This window comes from Mixophyes fleayi, chromosome 9 (assembly GCF_038048845.1).
Source record: "Mixophyes fleayi isolate aMixFle1 chromosome 9, aMixFle1.hap1, whole genome shotgun sequence".
Taxonomy (NCBI): Eukaryota; Metazoa; Chordata; class Amphibia; order Anura; family Limnodynastidae; genus Mixophyes; species Mixophyes fleayi.
Window position 1 is genome coordinate 46,586,977 of NC_134410.1, and position 20,326 is coordinate 46,607,302.

Here is a 20,326-nt window from a genome sequence, read left to right on the forward strand (position 1 = left end):
TGTTTTTAATTATCTACTTACAGTGATAAGTCTTAGGGGTATATTTACTAAACTGCGGGTTTGAAAAAGTGGAGATGTTGCCTATAGAAACCAATCAGATTCTAGCTGTCATTTTGTAGAGTGCACTAAATAAATGACAGCTAGAATCTGATTGGTTGCTATAGGCAACATCTCCACTTTTTCAAACCCGCAGTTTAGTAAATCTAGCCCTTAGTGTCAAAGGGTTTTAGAGCAATGAAAAAGAGGCATCAACAGTGTGCAGTTTAATCTTTAATGTACATCTTTTTATTTAAAATGTAAATTTCATAACTTTGCATTTTTTGACAATGTACAGTGCTTAACCCAGAGATATTTTCAGCTGTAAAAATCAAATAAAGTCTTATACAGATGCCCAGTAGGAGATGATGTTGGACTTCCTAGTTTGTACATTTTCTAGTTTCTTTTATCTCTATAAAATTGCTTCTATGGATCAACATCTTACAAATTGTAACAATCATACAAGAACATATGGGATTTCAGCAAGTTAATTTGCAAGCTTAAATCTATTTTCTTAAGTGATGATTATGATTTGCAACCCTTGGTTTCTCCTGGGAATAGATTTCCAATTCTTTTCAGTGGTTTGCATCTTTAGGTATAGTTATAGCTGATAATTTGGTGCATAATGGACACTTTATGTCCTCAGTTGCTAACTTTTAATTATGAGTTTTCCCAGATGGAAAATTTCAGATATAGTGTATCAATGTTATATAGAGAGTTTCTTCGCTCTATATCTGGTGACTAAATGAATGCTATGAAACAGCGGGAATCTGATTAAACTGAGTTCTTGATTTGAAAACTTTGGATAAAATATAAGAGGCTGAGTGAAAGGGTTTCACAAATATTGGAACGGTTCAGCACTCTTCCAAGATAAAAACCTGATTGTGCTTTTTCACCCATCCCCTTTAAAAGTCTCTTAATGGTCAATTGAAGTCAAAACTGAGATCATTTACTTTGAGACTGAGATCTTTGATTGAGGGACTGCAGGGAAATGGACACAATGATTTACATTTAAGGCCCAATTCATTAACAAACGTGAAATGAACCTAATTAAAAAAACGTATGTACAACGGGCATACTCTGTATTCAACAATACATACATGGAATTTAAAGTCACAAAAGAACACACAGAATATAATAAAAATTATTCAATGATTGTCAGCTGTTAATAATGTAGTCATTAATGACAAAACATTAAAAAATAAACAATAGTTGTTTTTTTCTTATTTTTTTTCTCTCCTTAAAATACATTTATTAGGATGTTTTGAATGTATACTGTACATAAAATATCACTAGTAAACGGCACTGTAGCTGGTGAAAGTGATACGACTGAAAATCACATACCTTTGAGATGCCCACAGCTTGAATCGCCCTCTGCTGTGTACGATCGAGCTTGGCACGCCCTTACTGTACATAGACTTTGTGCATACACCTATTCCCAGGGCTAGATGGGGGCACAGGGGGCATATACCCCCAGGCTGGTCCCATAGTAAGCTACCTTAGGCTGGGTTACTGGGCCACCTCCATTTTTTTCCTTTAAAATATTCCTAATAGTCTGCTGAGTCGAGTTCTGTTCTCACCAGATGAAAAAATTTGCCAGCCCTCCCCTGCCTATTCCCCTCCCCGTTCCGCCCCTGTTATTATAGACTGTAGTTGGTTTCCTTTGGGCTACTGTAAGCAAAGTTCTCACACCAGAGATTAATCAGACGTTGCTGCGTCTCTGGTGTATGGTTAATTCCTGGGCATGCCCTGTGTATGTTTATGCAAAATACAGCACGTATAGGCATTTATGTTTGTTGTTGAATCAGACCCTTCGTGTTCTTGCCCATAGGCCACCTCAAAAGTATATGTAATTTTACAATTTTTAGATAAATTTACATTTTTCATATTATTTCAAAACCACCTGATTGAATTTACCCAGATTGTTTATGTCCCCGAACCTGTTAAAAATGCACTGCATATATTATCTACAGTTTCATAGTCCAAAAGTCCAAAACACCCCTATTCATAACCCAAATGTCCCCTTACATGGGCTTAGATGCCCTCCAGAACACCCCAGCTCAGTGCCAGAGACCCTTTTAAGGTCAAGGTAGTATTTGCTGGAACACTCAAAACAAAGTCCTATCATTTGAGAAATCATATTTTCAACAGTAATATGGCTTTTTGTCCTTAATAAACTGGCCCAAGAGGTTTACTAACAGGTGCTCTAAGGTAGCCAGACTTGGTACTTAGTGTCTCTTTAAATTCCACTTATCATCTTTTCTGATTCTACTGGTTTACTCTGCATCTGCTGCCACTTATTATCTGATGGCCAATTAGAAGAAGGCAGCACACAACCTTACTTCATTCAGCACCTCCGAGGCAGTGCCACATTGGGTATCACAGGCATCAGTTGGAGAATTATGTGAATGGGGTAAGTCAATGTTAGACATTACTGCTGGCATTTTATTGGTAATCTACTAACATATAACTATAACTGTTGGCATTTTACTGGGTTTTACAGCTGGCATATTTTTGATAAACTACTACTAGCAAACAAAGGAGCACAACCCGACCCTACATTTATTGAGAGAAGTATAGATTTTATTTTAACTATAGAAGGGGTTAACTGTGCTCCTTTTCTATTATCTTACTTTTGAACCAGCACCTTAGGAGTTAGGTGAACATCATCTGTCTGACATTGGTGTCATATGCTTACAGGGGGGTTAAACTACTTTGACAAAATAGCAAAAATACATTTCTTATATCTGCAATAAGAAATTATACCTAATGCCGAAATTAGCCGAGATATAATAACTATACTCCAATATTCCTTATGCACATTTGGAATAGAATTAGCTTAATTCCAAGTCAAATATTATATGGAAAAGTCAAATAATACCTATTTAATATAATTATAACACTATGATTTTTAATAGACTTTCACAGACTTTCCTTAATACTATCATAAGCGTATGGTAATATCTGTAGAGCAACATTTACTGGACTGGTACTGTAAAACCTCCTGTTTCAAGGTACAGCTATAGTAAGCAAACATCTTTTAAGTAGGCATTACTGCTGCTCTATTAATTGGCTGTGGTTGCAAGAGAAGAGTACAGCTGGCTAACTGCCCTGGAGACCAAGGAACATCACTGACTATACAGTATGTCTCACATGGCCTGTGGGCAATTCTTCCATAGCAACACAAACAGAAGAATGCCCACTTGCCATCAGGCCATTGAATTAACGGAGATATATCTGCAGCACATAAAATTACAGTCAAAAAAATAATTACGCTTTGTGTTTTTAGTAGCATTATATACACTATAAGCACTATTAGAATAAAAGGTTTAGTTTTCTTTACACATTAAAACAAATGGTTTAATATGTAATGAAAATGTTTTGTGTCTGCGTGATATATGTGGCTTCCCACATCGCTGCTTCTCTTCTACTAAGCTCGGCATGGAGGGTCCTTGCTGACAATTCCGGGCTCCACTTGCACAGAACTATAACCAGCTTCTGCCAATTACAAAGGAGCTCCCATTGCTCACTTCATTGTCCTCCAGATAAGCGTCTGTTATTTTATACATTTATGGGGGGGTATTCAATTGCGCATTATTACCGTTACTACGGTAATAATGTGCGTAATTACCGTTATTACGGTAGTTCTAATGATGGCTTTTTGCTCGAAGCTCCCTGAGCTGCGAGCTGAAAGCCAGGCTAAAACTACCGTAATAACTGTAATAGTTTTAGCGCAGCGGTACTTCGGGGGGAATTGAATTCCCCCCTATGGAGCATATTCAATTGTCCGAGTTTCCCGTGGCGTTAAAAGTATTACCAGTATTACGGTAATTCTGAAGCCGGATTTCAGATTGCAGCTCCCTGAGCTGCGAGCAGAAAGTCGTCGTTAAAGGTACCATAATAACGGTAATTACGCGCACTATTACCAGAATAATGGTAATAATGCGCAAGTCGCGTTACTTTTGCGAGTAACGCTCACAATTGAATATGCCCCTATGAGTTTTTTTAACCCTATTTTATTAAAGATACATTTTAAATACTGCACCAGGATGTGATACTTGCATCATTCCTAAGATTCCTTCCATGGAAATATGAAGTACTGATACTTGAGGAGGACAGAGGCTCCTCACTCAAATAAGCTGTATAATCATCTATTTGATGTAGGAAAAGTTATCACTTTAGGCACCTACTTATTTAACAATAAAACTATTGTGCTCTTTGTCTTCCTTTAACTAAATATAGGGTCATGAGCAATTGCATATGTAGGCTCGTTGAAATTATTTTACAACACGTATACGAAAGAAATGTTGGCTCCAGAACTGATTAATTTAGAATGATACTTTTTAGCTAAGTCACACTGCAGTTCATTTCCCCATATCGCCAAACAGAGGGATTGTGCGGTTACCTGGCTCTTTATAACATTGTAGAGAACAGACCTTGGCAATTTCGTCTAACAAGTACACTATAGACTGCAATATTCCCAACTACATTGCAGACCTCAAGGGAAATTTGTGATAGCCGATTTGTATTTTGGAGGTCCAGAGGCAAGGTCAGGGTTGGCCATGGGACAGGAGTGCATGTCATCCCTGGGCAAAACCCCAATTGAATGCCTTAGGCCAGCATCCAGCTGGCCTGGTCGTATTGTCATTGCGACTGCGTCATTCATTATCACAACATTGTCCCAGCGAGAAAAGAAATGTTGCAGCTGCATAGGCCATGACCAATACAATGCAGCCCGCTGGATGCCGGCCCAAGGCATTCAATGGGAGCCTTTTTGGCACTGGTAAGCTACTGTATGCAAAGTTCTCACACCAGAGATATCTTGACTTAGAAAAGAGAAGACAGAAAAGAGGAGAGAGAAATAGCCAATTAAATGAACTATTATCTAGGTAAATGCATGTACAGTATTTTCATATATTATTATTATAAATATACTTTTATATTTATATTTTTAGGATTAAAAGAAATAGCCTTGCAGGTGTAGAATATTTAATATATATTTAAGTTACTTAAATTTTAACTTGATTTAAATATTTAAATGAATAAAGGCAATTTTCTTTGGTACCACCGGAAATAGCCCCCATTGGGGAAGCATAGAGGCAACACTCCCTGTTCCAGTAACAACATCCTTGGCATAAACATTTTCTAAAAAGCTTCATTTTTAGAATAATACATTTTTAAAGCAGCCCTGTTTACATTTATTTTTTTTAAATAATACTTGTTAATTATGTGGTCACCACTGGGAGTCCCACATCAATGCTTGCAAAATAGGCTTAGCCAACAGGGCTTATCGCTGGCAGTAACCCCATACATATATCAGGCAAATGGAAAATATACTCTTTCTCTAGCAAAAGACCTATTTAGTCCAACGAAAGGGCTTTTCCCATTAAAATATATCAGCTCCTGTTGTTTTATATCTAAAACCGCCATTTTAATGATGACCCTTATATTAACCACTGGTCTCTCTCTCTGCACTTTATGCCAGTGAGACTCTCACTCAAGATTAGAAAGAGTTGAACTTGTACTTCAACAATATACCATATTCATGTAATATTTTTAGCTCAAAATAGAACCAATGAGGTGTCGTTGGCAAAAAGCAACTAGACCAGACCAAGACCACTATGGATACATTTACGTGGCATTATGGGTACAGCTATCTTAGAAAAATGATCTTTTATACAAAAACAACATGTGCAATATTTTATCTATAAACACCCTTTACTCTAAAATGATATTTATATTAATTACACTGAGAAATGTATCTTTATAGAGTGCTTTTCATAGACATGAAGTGAATTGCAGCTTATTCTAGCTCTCCCCTATGCTTTTGCTTTTGATAATTAAAACCTAGCTCCTGACAAGCCACTGTATGCCATTGTTTATATAACATTCTGCCGGATGGTGCCTGTTGTTCATTACTGAGGTTACTGACACTCGCTTTTGTTCTGCTATCCAGTATTCCTTAAAGTGAACCTATCATACCCACATAAAACTTAATTGGTGACTTCAAAAAATATCAAAGAAATAATGATGTGTCAAGCAGAAAACAGAAGTTGAGTTTTACAATTATCCTTTCTGTCTTCTTCACAAAGCACATTGACAGACGCCATCTTTACTGTATTAAGATGCTGCAGGATTTGATTACTCGCTCACATTTCCATATTACAGCCACAACAAGCCTTTCTTAATGAAATATCAAGCATCACATATAGAGAGTTGTGTGTGTTTTTAACTATTAAATCAGCAAATGTTAAATCATGTCAAACAGTTTTACCTTGTTTAGGAACTAAAAAACAAGTATGGGTTGGATTTTATGGCCTGAGCAAAAGTCAGGTTGGCCTGTCCCACTTGTTTTATATGAAATTTATGGGAGCCCTATGTTTGCATCCCCATCTGTTAGACAGCGGGAACATTGTATCTTTTTGTTCCTGTGTCCATTTCCTATTGACATTATGTGATTCTTGACCAAGTTTTAAGCTCTTGTTGTTGGCCTACATTAAGTTTCACAGCTTTGAGCTTTGTTTTATCAGTCTGCCCCATTTTACCAGGAAACTCTGTCTTCTGCTGTTCTTCCACATAAGTGGATAATTTACAGTGGGAAGCAGATAATTTTCTTGCGCTTATTCACTAATGCACATGCACACCAAAAATGCATGCGAATATGTCTGTATGTAGACTTTTTCATATTGTTGATTTGCGTCCCTTTATGTCTGGAGAGACTGAACAGGGGCAAGAAAGCACAGGCTGAGTGCAGCATGGGCGTGTTTGCATAATTATGTCACAATTCGACATGGAAGCATACACACATTTTAGGAAGCGTGTCTCTGCCGGTCACTGTAGGGCTGGTGCAAAAATATGCATTTATATTGATGAATATCAATCTTGGTTGTCTATCTGCATTACTTAATTTCTGCTTATATTTGGACTAAAGCAGGAAAGAAGATTCTTGATTACTTAAGAGATAACAACAGATTTGGAGATGTTTGAGTTTGATGCTATTTTATGTGGTAAATGTGACTTTTGCATTTATTAATGACTGTCAAAACAATATTCTCTATTGTGTATATGACATTTCATATCATTATTATATTGTGCACAAATAGGGTAGTGTGATTCTAGCATTACTTCTAACACTGTCAAGACACCTCTCTATGCTAAAGTTGGGGTGTCTAGAGCAAATGCTACTATTTTGGAGCTGGGCGCATCTTCAGATGTGCTCGACTCAACATATACATGCAAGTATTGTAACGCTCCGGTCCCGCAGATAGTACCTGTCTCGTTACCTGCATTCCAATCATCTAGAAACTGCCATGCCCCAGCATCAGACATTCTCCAGTTCATTCATTCAGCTATAATCAGATCTGTGCAGGTGCAAGCCTATTGCACTTCAGGACCTCCTCCCTCTTTTTTATTGGCTAAGCACTTCTGGAGCACTATTTAAATCTCCTGGATTCACCTGTCTGATGCTTGTTCTTCAAGCTCACTTCCTGCAGCCTGTGGTTCTGGTTCCTGTTCTCCTTGTGGTTTGCTCTCAGTTTGTGGCCTGTGCTGAACCATCGCTGCTCCAGTACCTCTATTACCATCTCCAGTGTACTTTATCGTGACAGCTTCAGTTCTCTAATCGCTACCACACAGAGCCGCTACTACACCTGTGACTCATCAGCTGTTACTACGAGTTACCTCCGCTACCCCAGTTTGCTCTCAACCTGCGGCCGTGTTGAACTATCACTGTTCCAGTATCTCTATTACCATCTCCAGTGTTCTCTATTGTGACAGCCTCAGTTCTCTCATCACTACCGCTCAGAGCTGCTATTACATCTGTGACTCATCAGCTGTTACTACGAGTTACCTCCACCACTCCAGTCAGCCTTCAGCATCTGGCTGTGTTGAACTGCTCCAGTACTTCCATTAACATCTCCAGAGTACTTCATAGTGACATCCTCTGTCCTCTCGCTGTTATACGACAGAGCACCTATTCTCCTAGTGACTCATTTGGCTGCTGACCATCAGCCTATATTATTGTTGTACCTGTATTTATACCACTCATCTGTGGACTCCATTGTCTCCATCCACTTCACCTGGCTCCCCCACATCGTTCTGCTGTACACTCACTCACGGGACTGCGACCTGCAGGTTTGGTGCAGCTAAGACCATACCTCCTTGCGGGGGTTCCTGGTGAAAACCACCTGCCTGTTAGACTCCGTGCCCGTGGGTGGGCCTAGCTATGTTCAGCAGATCCTATGGATTAATTTCCTGTAAGCCAACTGTGACAAGTATGCCTTTTCTTGCATGTATCTTTTCCTACAGAAGTTTAGTGTGTGAATGCATCCAACTTTAAATGAGCCCTTAAGGTTATTTTAATGTGATCTGGGGATAATGTTACCAGTACAGTAAGTACCACCTTGATACCGGATAAATAATTCCTCCAATGTCGCCGGTGGTAACCCCATTAATATATAGGACAAAGTGAAACCAAACCCTTTCACCATTGAAAACACCTGTTTTCTCAAGCAGAATCACTTTTCACCCTTTGATAAATCAGCCCGTGTTCTATACTTAAAACCACTTTTTTTTTTTTTAAGGATGATCCATTGCTCAAGAGCCGGTGTTGTGCCCTTGCCCCCCAGTCCCTGCATTATGGAGGGGTTTCCAACAAGGGATAAGTAAGTGATAAATACAAGTAAGAATGACAGCTACAATATGATAAAGGTTAGTTCATGGTGACACATCCAGTGACAGTATATTCAAATTAACGTCATTGAGTGAACCGCACTACATAAAAGTCTACATTTTCCCACATGTATAAGTCACTAAGAAGAATATCCCCCTACTTCAAGCAATTGGGTGCTCATAATCCCATTTGTACTAATAGTTATTGATGCAATTTTAGATAACTGATGCAGCAGAAATGGAATCAGCCCGTTGTTTTGTGCATGTCTTCATTTAACAGCACTATTGTTTGGCAGTGCATTTAGATTTAATGAGAAGCTGTCAACCTCTTATTGAAAACACATAATTTATGATTACATAAAATAATGAATTAGCAATCTTTTTCTGATCTCTGTTCTTCCTGTTCTAATTATGACACTTCCAGGTCCCACATTAAGTAAATTCTTAGCCACACATTATAAAATATTGAATTTCATGTGCATAATAGATGTGTCTTTATTGATGATTTGCAGAAAGGTTAAAACGCAGGGCAAAAGACTCTACAGGACCCGGACGCAATTAAGGGTCAACTTAGAGCAAAGATTACTAATGATTAAATGTTTAAAAATAACAAAGCTTTGTGCCAGCAAAATTGTTCCATTTACAGTATGTGAAGTGCATTGTTCCGGCTTGTAGGTAGGTTTAGAGCGTTTCATACAACTAATGCAGGTGTGCACTCAAACTCATCACAGCCCCCAACAGGTTGGTCCAGAGTTTATTTTAGCGTGTATCTTAAAACTGGAAGTTTTAGGAAACCTGGCAATTTCTTACAATGATATATCAGACTTTGTAATAAAATCAGACTCTGAGTTATTAATTAATAATAACTACATGCCACACAATCTATATAGAGAAATCTACATCCAAGTTACAGTTTTATCTCCCATAATTCTAAGCTAGAGGCATCAAGCTTGACAGACAGAAGATGATCGGTCAAAAAGGATGGAAGTCTAACCTACAGAATATACTTAGCCTTCAGGCCATGATTTAGTCTGATATAGCACTTTCGTAATAATCCAGTAAATTACCCTGTTGTATAAAATGTAAGCAATCTGGATGAATGAATTTAATTTCAACCACCAGCAATCATCTCTTGAAAAAATCTGTGGAACCGCGAGCACACATTTATGGAATGCGAGCGTCCAGAGGGCCACTTTGGTAAGTAGAACTGGTGCTGTGGGATGAACCAATTGATTTGATTGTCTACAACAGGCCTGTCCAACCTGCGGCCCTCCAGATGTTGTGAAACTACAAGTCCCAGCATGCCCTTCTAGCTATCAACAGGTTGTCTACTGGCAAAGCATGCTGGGGTTTGTAGTTTCACAACACCTGGAGGGCTGCAGGTTGGACAGGCCTGGTCTACAAGGATGAGCAGGGGTTGCATAATGATAAAAAAAAAGTACTCTGACTCTGGATATACATGCCTCAAAGATGAGGATACAATGTGGTGGCTTCATAGCATGTACCATCATCATCATTTATTTATATAGCGCCAACATATTCCGTACAATTGGGATAAGCTTTTACCGTAAGGCACAAAATGCAAAGGGCTAATTTCAACTGAAACCCTGGCAACTGTCTTTAGTTACAAAATCATCCAGGCATATTTAATATTCATCACTGAATACTCTCCCTGGTTACTGGAATCATTAGAAGTAAAACAGAAAATGATTCGCCGTCAAGAGAGCCTTGAGGGTAAGTATTATTTGGGACACCTTTTGTCCACGATCACCTTGAGGTGATGATAAACACATGATATTGAAAAGAACAGCCTGGTGTGGTTGAGATTGTGTATTACAAATGGCCAGCTTATACATTTTACTGTATTACCATAACAAAATGTTCAAACTCCCTACACAAAGAAAGCAGGTAGACAATCTACAGTGAACACAACCCACCTGAATAGGCAATTTATATGTTTTGTAACTTTACCAAATGGAACATTTCTTCTATATCGTTTGTTATTGTATTGCTAATTACTCTACCTGCAAATTGTTCTCTCTGCTAGCTATTAATCGCAGTCCAGAAATGCAGACTTTTTCCCTCTAGTGGCCAGTATGGTTATAATGAAGAACTTCCCAGAGGAAACAACTCCAAAACTCACACCTACAGACAGAGCACTTTTGTTTTAGGCAAACAGCAGTCCTGAGCTCCATGCTACTATTGAAATACAGTACAGGGAATAGAGTTATTGTGCGCTTTAGAGGGGCAGATTGCCCTATTTATCTACAAAAAAACATGCTACATCTGTACTTAGAAAAAAATAACTGACAACACAGATGTGCTCAGAGGAAACAGACTCGCAGATTACCACTTTAGTAATTAAAAAAAAAAAAATCAGACATCAAGGGCCATATTTAATATAGGGCTAAAAGCTTTATGTCTGACGAAAACAGGTGTTTTTCCCATGATAGGGCTTTGCCACATACATGCAGGGCTCATCACTGGAGATAAGCCAATTTAACAAGCACTGTGGCGATACATGTGCCTATAACAAAATAAAATGAATGAAAAATGCTGTATTCTGTGAATAAAGTATTTTTTTTTAATAATCAATATATTTTTTTGTACTAAGTAGAACTGAAAGACTGATTTTAATGATAAATTGAGAAGGTAAAAGGTTCTTTATTGGTGCATTAAAAAAATCACTTATTATCGCCAAAGTTTCTTAAAGAGATCCCCAAATTGGAGAATGATGTGAAACGTTCAAAAGTCAGGGGAGCTGGCCATGGTGCTGAATAAGAGAGAGCACAGACCTTTCCACAGTACTAATCTGATAACAGCACATTTATGGACAATGGAAGCGAGTAATGAAAAGTAATGATGTTGAAGTTTTTCATGAAAAAGGACCGTAGATGTCTCCTGAAGTATACAATGCAGCTATAACTTCCCTAGTACAACTCAGTGGTCTATGTGAATTTCAGGGGAGATTTGCAAATAATATACATACTATATGAATATTAATGCAAAATCCCTAAATACACAAAGCAATGGAACAAGCTAACAGAGAACAGCAAGTGCATAAATATTCCAGTGAGAATAGAGCTTTACAATTTGACCAAATGGAACATACGTTGCAGCACAAAACAACATTTGTAATCTGAATTTTGGCTTGGTTTTACTCTAGTAAATCTTGCTCTGAGCTGTGGATATGGAGCCAGTGAAAGCTGTAATTGTGTTAAATGTAGTGTAAAATAATAAGCGTATAGGAATTTTTCACTTTAATGCAGAAATTGTACAGATTACTCAGTTTGCCAATGCAACACCAGGGCATAGAAACTGATGACAGTTCACAAATTCTACAAATATACAAAAATCCTATTAATACACTATTAATGCATTTCAACCAAAACAGGGCTTACATATTCTCTTAGGGCCTGATTCATTATGTAAAGCAAATTGATCGTATTGTGTTTTGCAAATTGATCGTATTGTGGTTTTTTTTTGTTTTTTTTAAACGCTTGGAATTCGGGCATATGCAAGTCTGTATTCAAGTAGAAGCTGATCTGAGAAAACATCACTTGTAGACACTGCATATACAGCACTTGCCGTATTGAGACAAACACAATACACTGCAGGATATGTATAATATATATGTGAAATATAAACTACAAGGAGAACGCACAGAAAAAAAAAATATTGTCACCTGTTAATAATATAGTCATTAAACAGAAAATGTCAAATATATTTAAAAAAAAAAAAAAATACTTTCCATAAAATACATTTATCAGGAGACAAATTTTTAAAGTCTACTGTACAGAAAATACATTTTTACAGTTGCTATTAATTTGAAACACATGTTCTAGCATGTATACGTGAACGTCATCACTATCACTCTGCATTTACACCTGACCTGTAGTTGGTGCAAGTGATTCAACTGAAAAACACAGAGATACCCAAACTTGATTCGGACGCTGCTGTGTGCGCGCGCGACCTTAGCACGTCCTTACTGTGCATTGACTTTGTGCATAAGCCCCTTCCCCACCCTGTTTCACCCCTGATATCGTAGGCTGACGGAAGAGTTGAAGATGAATTGAGCAATTTAACGCAAAATACAGCATGTATAGACATTTACATTCCTAAATGAACCAGGCCCTTAATCTTAATTTCAAGTTGATCAATTATGAAATAAAATTGTACTGTGCTAGTAAGTTAAATGTAAGCTATGCTTGGTTTACTGGAGGAGGAAATGAGGTGTTGTTCAAATATAAAGAGAGTCAAAGTGAAGCAGGGGAAGACTAGGTGGCCTATTTATGATGGCAGAGTGATAACCTAGTAAATTAGCTTTCTCCTGTATTCACCACCAAAAGCACCTATAATGAGCACATAAGCGCCAGAACTTGACCATGGAGCAATGGAAGAAGGTGGTCTGGTTTGAGAGGTCACATTGTCTTTTACACATACGGACAACCGGATGTGTGTGCGTCATTTACCTGGGGAAGAGATGGCATAAGAATGCGCTATGGGAAAAAGGCAAAACGGCGGAGGCTGTGTGATGTTCTGGGCAATGTTCTGCTGGGAAACCTTGGGTCCTTGCATTCGTGTGGATGTTACTTTGACACATTCCACCTAAACAAACATTGTTGCAGATGCCTTTTTGTCATAGCAGCTGCACATCAAGCCTATTTAAGGCACATTTGGATGTGGCCCACAAGCCAGCCTTTGCTAGATGTAAACCCCTATACCTGGGAGGTGAGTGCATCTGATTTTAACTGCATTTTAATAGTGTTTAAAGCATATAGGTCAGTGTAGGACCTGCATATAATGAGGTACCCTTGACGTGGGATGCAGACTTAAGTCTTTTGATCAAAATAAGAACTAATACCTCATGTTTTCATTTTGCTAGACACACACAGATATGCAGTTTAAAGGATAAGCGCAGACAAATTTCTTTCTGTTTTGTACATATATATATATATATATATATATATATATATATATATATATATATATATATATATATATATATATATATATAGATAGATGGATAGATTTATACATATACACACATATATATATATATATATATATATATATATATATATATATATATATATATATATATATATATATATATACACATACACACCTGACCTGTAGTTGGTGCATGTGATTCAACTGAAAAACACAGAGATACCCAAACTGGATTCGGACGCTGCTGTGTGTGCGAGCGACCTTAGCACGTCCTTACTGTGCATTGACTTTGTGCATAAGCCCCTTCCCCACCCTGTTTCGCCCCTGATATCGTAGGCTGACTCCTCCCATGCGCGTATCCAAGACTTCGCCCGCGCTGCCCCCCTCCACTGGAACAAGCTCCCTCCCTCCATCAGAACTTCCCCTAATCTGTCCAGTTTTAAACGGGCTTTAAAAACCCACCTTTTTCTTAAAGCCTTTCAGTCTCCCACTTAACTCCCTACCTTTTCTGCTGCCTCTCCTCCTCCTTTCCCCTTCCCCGCCCCTGTCCCCCTATTCTCCCTCTCTCCCCTGCTTCTCTCTGTCTGTCCACCCCTTAGATTGTACGCTCCTCTGAGCAGGGCCATCTCTCCTCCTGTTTCCACCACTTCTAACTCTGCTCTCCAGCTACTTTGCCCTCCTCCTCGAGGACCCTCCTCCCCCGTCCCCTCTGGGGGTCTCACTGTCTTCCGCACACTCCTTCTTGGGCTCCGTTGTTTGCCGATCCTCCCTCCCCCTTTCCCCGCCCTCTCTAGCTGTGCATTGAGCTTACTGAGTTACTGTGCTTACTGTTTACTGTACTGTGCTGTCTCACCTTGTATTGTAATTCGTTTTGTCCCTGTACGGCGCCACGGACACCTTGTGGCGCCCTATAAATAAAAATTAATAATAAAAATTAATAATAAAATATAAATTTACATACACAAACATATGTGTGTAATACAGTATAGCATTCAACACAGAAACCCAGAAACCGTTTTATATATCAAAAACAGAAAGAAAAAGAAGCGCCACACATAGTGTAATTCTTCTTAAAACAAATTAGAAAGTGAAGGAGAGTCAATTGGGACCCATACCAAAAGATAATTATTGTACGCTTATCTGATAAATGTTGGAACCTTCTTCTCCTCATCAGAAGAATTACGCTGTGTGTGGCGCTTCTTTTTCATTCTGTTTTTGATCTTAGGTTGGATACTTGCAGATAGGTATCATATGATAAAGAAGCTGCCAATTACCAGAGGGAACTAAGTATTTTATATATTTTTATTGTCACCAAGCGCCTGTGTCTTATTTTTTGTTTCACAATACTCCACCTTTGTATATATGTTCATGCTCTTACCTGTTACCTTTAACTGAATAGTCCGCCTAATAGGTCTGCCTTCAAACTTAATTTCACAGGTATAATTCCCCATATCGTCTTTTTGAACATCTTGTATCAAAAGGCTATTTCCCTTCTGTATAATCAAGTTTCTCCATTTCTTTGGCTTGCATTCCTGCACAGAAAGCACAATTAGAGAAGACATTCAGTCCAGTTAAATGCATGAGCTACTTTACATTTTGCCTTTAAAAAAAAAAAAAAGCAATTGTCTTAGTAGCACAAAATCACGATTCTACAGAACAATGAAGCATACATATCCTGTGTTATTCTAGAATTATTTTCTATACTGATAAAAAAAAGTGAGAAGCTTAAAACAAAACAATGTGATATGCTTTTAATTACACAGGAAAGTTGGTTTGAAAAGGGCTTTTAAATGTCATGTTAAATTGTCATTCCGGCAAGCAAGATGAGAGTAAAAAATAAATCCTGTAAAATACTGGCTAAACTTTATAAGAAGTAAATTACTAGCCATAATAATAGAGCTCAGACACTACAGTGTTCACTGGGAGGTGATTCATTTGAATTATTTTCACAGTATGGAAGTCAAGAGAAAATTCCAGACGATTCTGTGTCTAAATCTTTGGGAAGAACTCAATTCAATGTGAAGCCCCGTCTGAGCCACATGAGATTTGCGCACGTCCTGGCATTGCGGTAAGTAAAACATTGCTAGTTTTTGCTCTATGACTGTGAGCAAAACCAGTGACGTTTTCATGTCCTAACATCTCGCAGAGTCTCATCACGCTAGGCTCCAAAGAGACCTTGCTAGGAACTGAACTCCCTCTTTGACTATATATACTAAGGGCTAGATTTACTAAGCTACGGGTTTGAAAAAGTGGGGATGTTGCCTATAGCAACCAATCAGATTCTAGCTGTCATTTTGTCGAAAGTACTAAATAAATGAAAGCTAGAATCTGATTGGTTGCTATAGGCAACATCCCCACTTTTTCAAACCCGCAGCTTAGTAAATCTAGCCCTAAGAGTGTGTGTACCCAAGCCTTACATTTTCCTGGCTCTGTGTGAGAACTGTATTCTGTCAAAACAAATAACAGAAAAGTTACATCAGACACAGAACAGAATATTAAGCTGAAAAGCAGCATTAGTTGGTCCGTAATGCTCCAGCTTTTTGCTCACAATCATCATCGTTAACACTACAATTAATCTGTGTGCTGCCCAAAAGTCAGTTGTGTCCTTATATCTAATGCTGACCACTCATGTCACAATCCAGTTATATTTTATTGTATTATTTATTATTATTTATTGGATTATATTTTATTGTATCATTCAAAAATGTACCTCCATGGGCATTAATCAGTATTAGGACCTGCTTTAGGTGGAATATTTTCAGACTAAATCACATTAAAATAGACAGAGATGTGTATAATAATCATAATATAACTACTCTACCACATTTCCTACATTGTGCATGCACTGCCAATATATTCCTGTTCTATCAGATCAAAATTATAACGTATATAAGACAATTGCTATCTTTTTTAATTACAATCTAGTTCAAATAATCCGACCATAATGTGCTCGTCTTTGTTGTATATTAGTGTGACTGTACAGAAATGCAGTTGTTTGTGCAGAAAGCAAACATAACAATGATGTGTGAAGCATAGATCTGCTGTCCAATGAGTGAAGGAATCACACTTTATGCTCTATAAAAGATTGTTACCACCGCCGATATCAGAATTATCAATAGATTTAGGCAACACAGCTCCTGATATTGCATGTAGTCAAGAGGAACATGCCTTCTTGTATTCAAGCAATATGTACATACACAGGAATACTTGTGAACACACAATGTTAAACTACAAAGCACAAACCATTATAACTAAAATGATATATACACGTCTGATAAATGTAAGAAGCAGAATGCAAATCTATATGACGCGAGAAAAGGACTTAAAGAAGGTGAAAGATGAAAGGACACATTGTGCAAATATTGTTTCCCTTTATTATGTCAACTGGGTGCAGTTTTGTTTCAGTACACATCACAGTGTGATATTTTTTTAGGGTTTTTTTTGCATTCATTGCTGCCCTCCAAGCACCAAACCCACCCCACATCATTTCAAGACTTAACTGGGCAATTCAAAAACTCTAAATTTCCTGTTTTTAAGCCATTCTGTTGTCAATTTTCTGGAGTGTTCTGGCCATTCTTGTTGCAAGATCAGTAACTTTGGTTCAGATTAATTTTTCTGATAGATGGTCTCACATTCTGCTGCAATATTCTCCATTATATTGTTTTAACCTTTACTGGTTATTGAGAAAATCTGGTCAGAGCATGGACCAAATTTGGTGGGACAGCCTATTTAAGGTAGATTGACAGTGATTTAATTTTCTCTCCATTTGTATATAGTTCACTGCACTGTGGCATGAACAACAAGAACATGCTCCAAGAGAAATAGTTATTAACAAGCATTCTAAAGTCTTATGAGAGACCTACTGATTTTGGAATGATGGGTTTACTCTCACCTGTATGGTAAAGATCAGACCATAAGATCAGTTTTTCATCTTCATGTGAAGTTTAACTGTTCAAGCTACTTTCTAATGAGATGCACCTGCTTTGGAAACAATTAAATTGGGGTGTCATTTTTCCAACCCACGTTAAATTAGATCATCTTAATCCTGTGATTGCCTTGAAATGAAAATCATATACCCATATCTCCAAATGATTGTACTACTGTTTTCTCATCATTGTATTTAAATGTTACATTGTAGGTGGTAGCTAATTAACAGTATAATAGCTAGAATTTGTACTCTGCATGTAAGTGGTGACTCGTATCTCTCTGTCAAAATGATTTATTTATATTATATGGTTGCAGTTCTAAAATAATATAACACGTTACCTTACAGGAACTGGTGACAGCACCAAGAAACTTTTGATAACTGTTTCAGTATCCCAGGCAAGTGGTGAGTGCAGCACATCAGCATAAATAAAAGCTTTAGGAGTAGCAGGAGGTATAATTGGATTGAGACCTACAATCCTAAAATTGTGCATTATCCTCTAGCTGACACTTTGCCAGATTCATGCACTTGTGCAAAAGGATTGAAGAACCATTCCTTATTCCCATTGTGTGTGCTCTGAACGCTAGAGCCAGAACTCCCAAGTGACTCCTAATATTGTTTTACTTACACTTCCATGTCTCTGTCCCGGACATGCTTACACTGCTCTGAAGCTTAATGTCACTGTCACTCTGTTATAACGGTTATCACACATCCCCTACTATTACAGGGCAGGGATTTTATCTACTGGACACAGCACATAATGTGTCTGCATAACTCCTATTTAGAAAAGCTTTCACTAGAGAGACATCGTACTGTACATGTCTGCCAGATTTCCTCATTTGCTGCCTTGGCCTCTCTGGTGATGATGCATAATGTGTAAATGCAAGTACGTCTCTGATAGTTCATACAGAGACACTGAATTCTCGCTGCAGCTGTGTCTAACGGCTTTCTTTATGTAGACAATTAATAACACAGCTGTGGATGGAATTATAATTGAGTCCTTCCACCAAATTATTCTTGTTATTTCTGACATTGCGTATACTGTGCCTATAGCTTCCATTAACAAGTATCCTGGGTGGCAAACTGATTAAAATGTATATAAAAAATTCCCAGGGTCCTGTGGTTAGCCAATAAGTCCATCAGACACAAGTTTTAACCAGAAGATTGAATGCCTGTTCTGCTTCAGACACTGTTAAGCAGAGAAAAGCCTTATCTCTGGCGAAAACAAGGCTTCACCTTATCTATCAAGGGGTTAACATCCGCGATAGTACTGCTATGGACGCTCTGCTCATGTGACAAGATCAATGTCCATTTTGGCCACAACCAGGCATGGCCAGAATGAGCATGTGTTAGGGAGTGGCTGACAGCAGTGGCAGATCCCCAGCAGCACAACAAGCATACCTTTAAATTGCGACCAAGACGCCTATCAAAACGGAGGAGGGAGTGGGGCCAATCAGGACCAGCCAATTAGAATGAAGGAGGGGTGTAACTATGCTAAATTGCCCCAACCGCTAAAAATAAAGTCTAAGCCTGCCCCTGGTTGACAGTGTAGTCAACTCATGGTACCCACACATGCCAGCTGTAATCGTTTGACAACTGGAATTTTGAAAAAATCTGAAAATGATCCAAATGATGACTTTTGATTGGATCATACATGGAGATGATCACCATTTTAGAGCCAATCACAAAACAATACCAGGCCAGCATGCCAATACAACTACATATGTCATGACACACTGTTCCCTACAATAAACCCATCTCCACATGTATCAGTGAGGCTGGCGGCTAGTGGTAGAAGGGTGAAGAGTACTACTCAGGTTAAGAGGTTGGCACACTGAGATGGATCTACAAGAAGTTTTTGTAAATTATTTTTTCTCATTTGCCCCATAAATAGACTCCTTTATATTATATAAACTTTATTGACAAAAAAAATACTTCCATCTGCAGACTTGTGGACAGGTCTAAGGCACCTTTCTAAATTATGCATGTTATTGTTTTTATTTTATTTTTTGGTATAGTAATGATTTACGTTTTATATATCAACCATTAACTCATTTAGGGCTGAATCGTTACCATGTATTCCTATTATACAGATAGGATGCTTTCGGGGACTGGAACCATGAACAACTATGGTGATGCCTACGGAGTATGGGGCAAGAATGCGAAAAAGTGGCCTGATCCCAGACACTGCGCTTTATAAGCAGCTACACAGACCTATACCTAACATCTCCCGCCCTACACAGAAACTGCCATATCCTCAATGCCGCAAACTGCCTCACAGCAGCCTGCTGAAAACAGTCAACTGCACCTTCGTTGTCAGCGACTATACAGAGTGTCTGGGAGAACTATCACATGTAGAGTATAATGGCCACATTGCATGACACTTCATCAACTTTCCGTGCAGTATGGACTCCTTGGACAAACTACTATGATGCGAATCCTCCCATGTCCATTACCTTATACTTAAAGCAGGGTAAAAATCCTTCCCCTCTCCCCCTGTGTTTTATATGCCATTTTACAGCTACTAACTAAACCACCACCCCACTTTCCCCAACCCCTCCGATCCCCCCCTCCTTCGTCTATCGTCCCCATAACATGGCCCAGAGGTATACTATGTTGCTGTGTTATATTTCTTCGTGTTCGGATATATGTGAACATTATACCTATATGTATACTGTGTTTTATATGTTGTACCCTTGCCTTTGAAAACCCAATCAAAGTTTTATTAAAAAAAAAAGGAAG

General features: G+C 38.3%; 1 protein-coding gene across 1 annotated transcript in view; it reads right to left on the minus strand.

Annotated features, from left to right (window-relative positions):
- Positions 1 to 20,326, minus strand: part of IL1RAPL2 (interleukin 1 receptor accessory protein like 2) — a 714,191-nt gene that overhangs the window by 336,637 nt on the left and 357,228 nt on the right. The window contains exon 5 of the mRNA XM_075184271.1: positions 15,038 to 15,191. Within this exon, the coding sequence (XP_075040372.1) occupies positions 15,038 to 15,191 (154 nt within the window). The remainder of the gene's footprint in view (positions 1 to 15,037; positions 15,192 to 20,326) is intronic.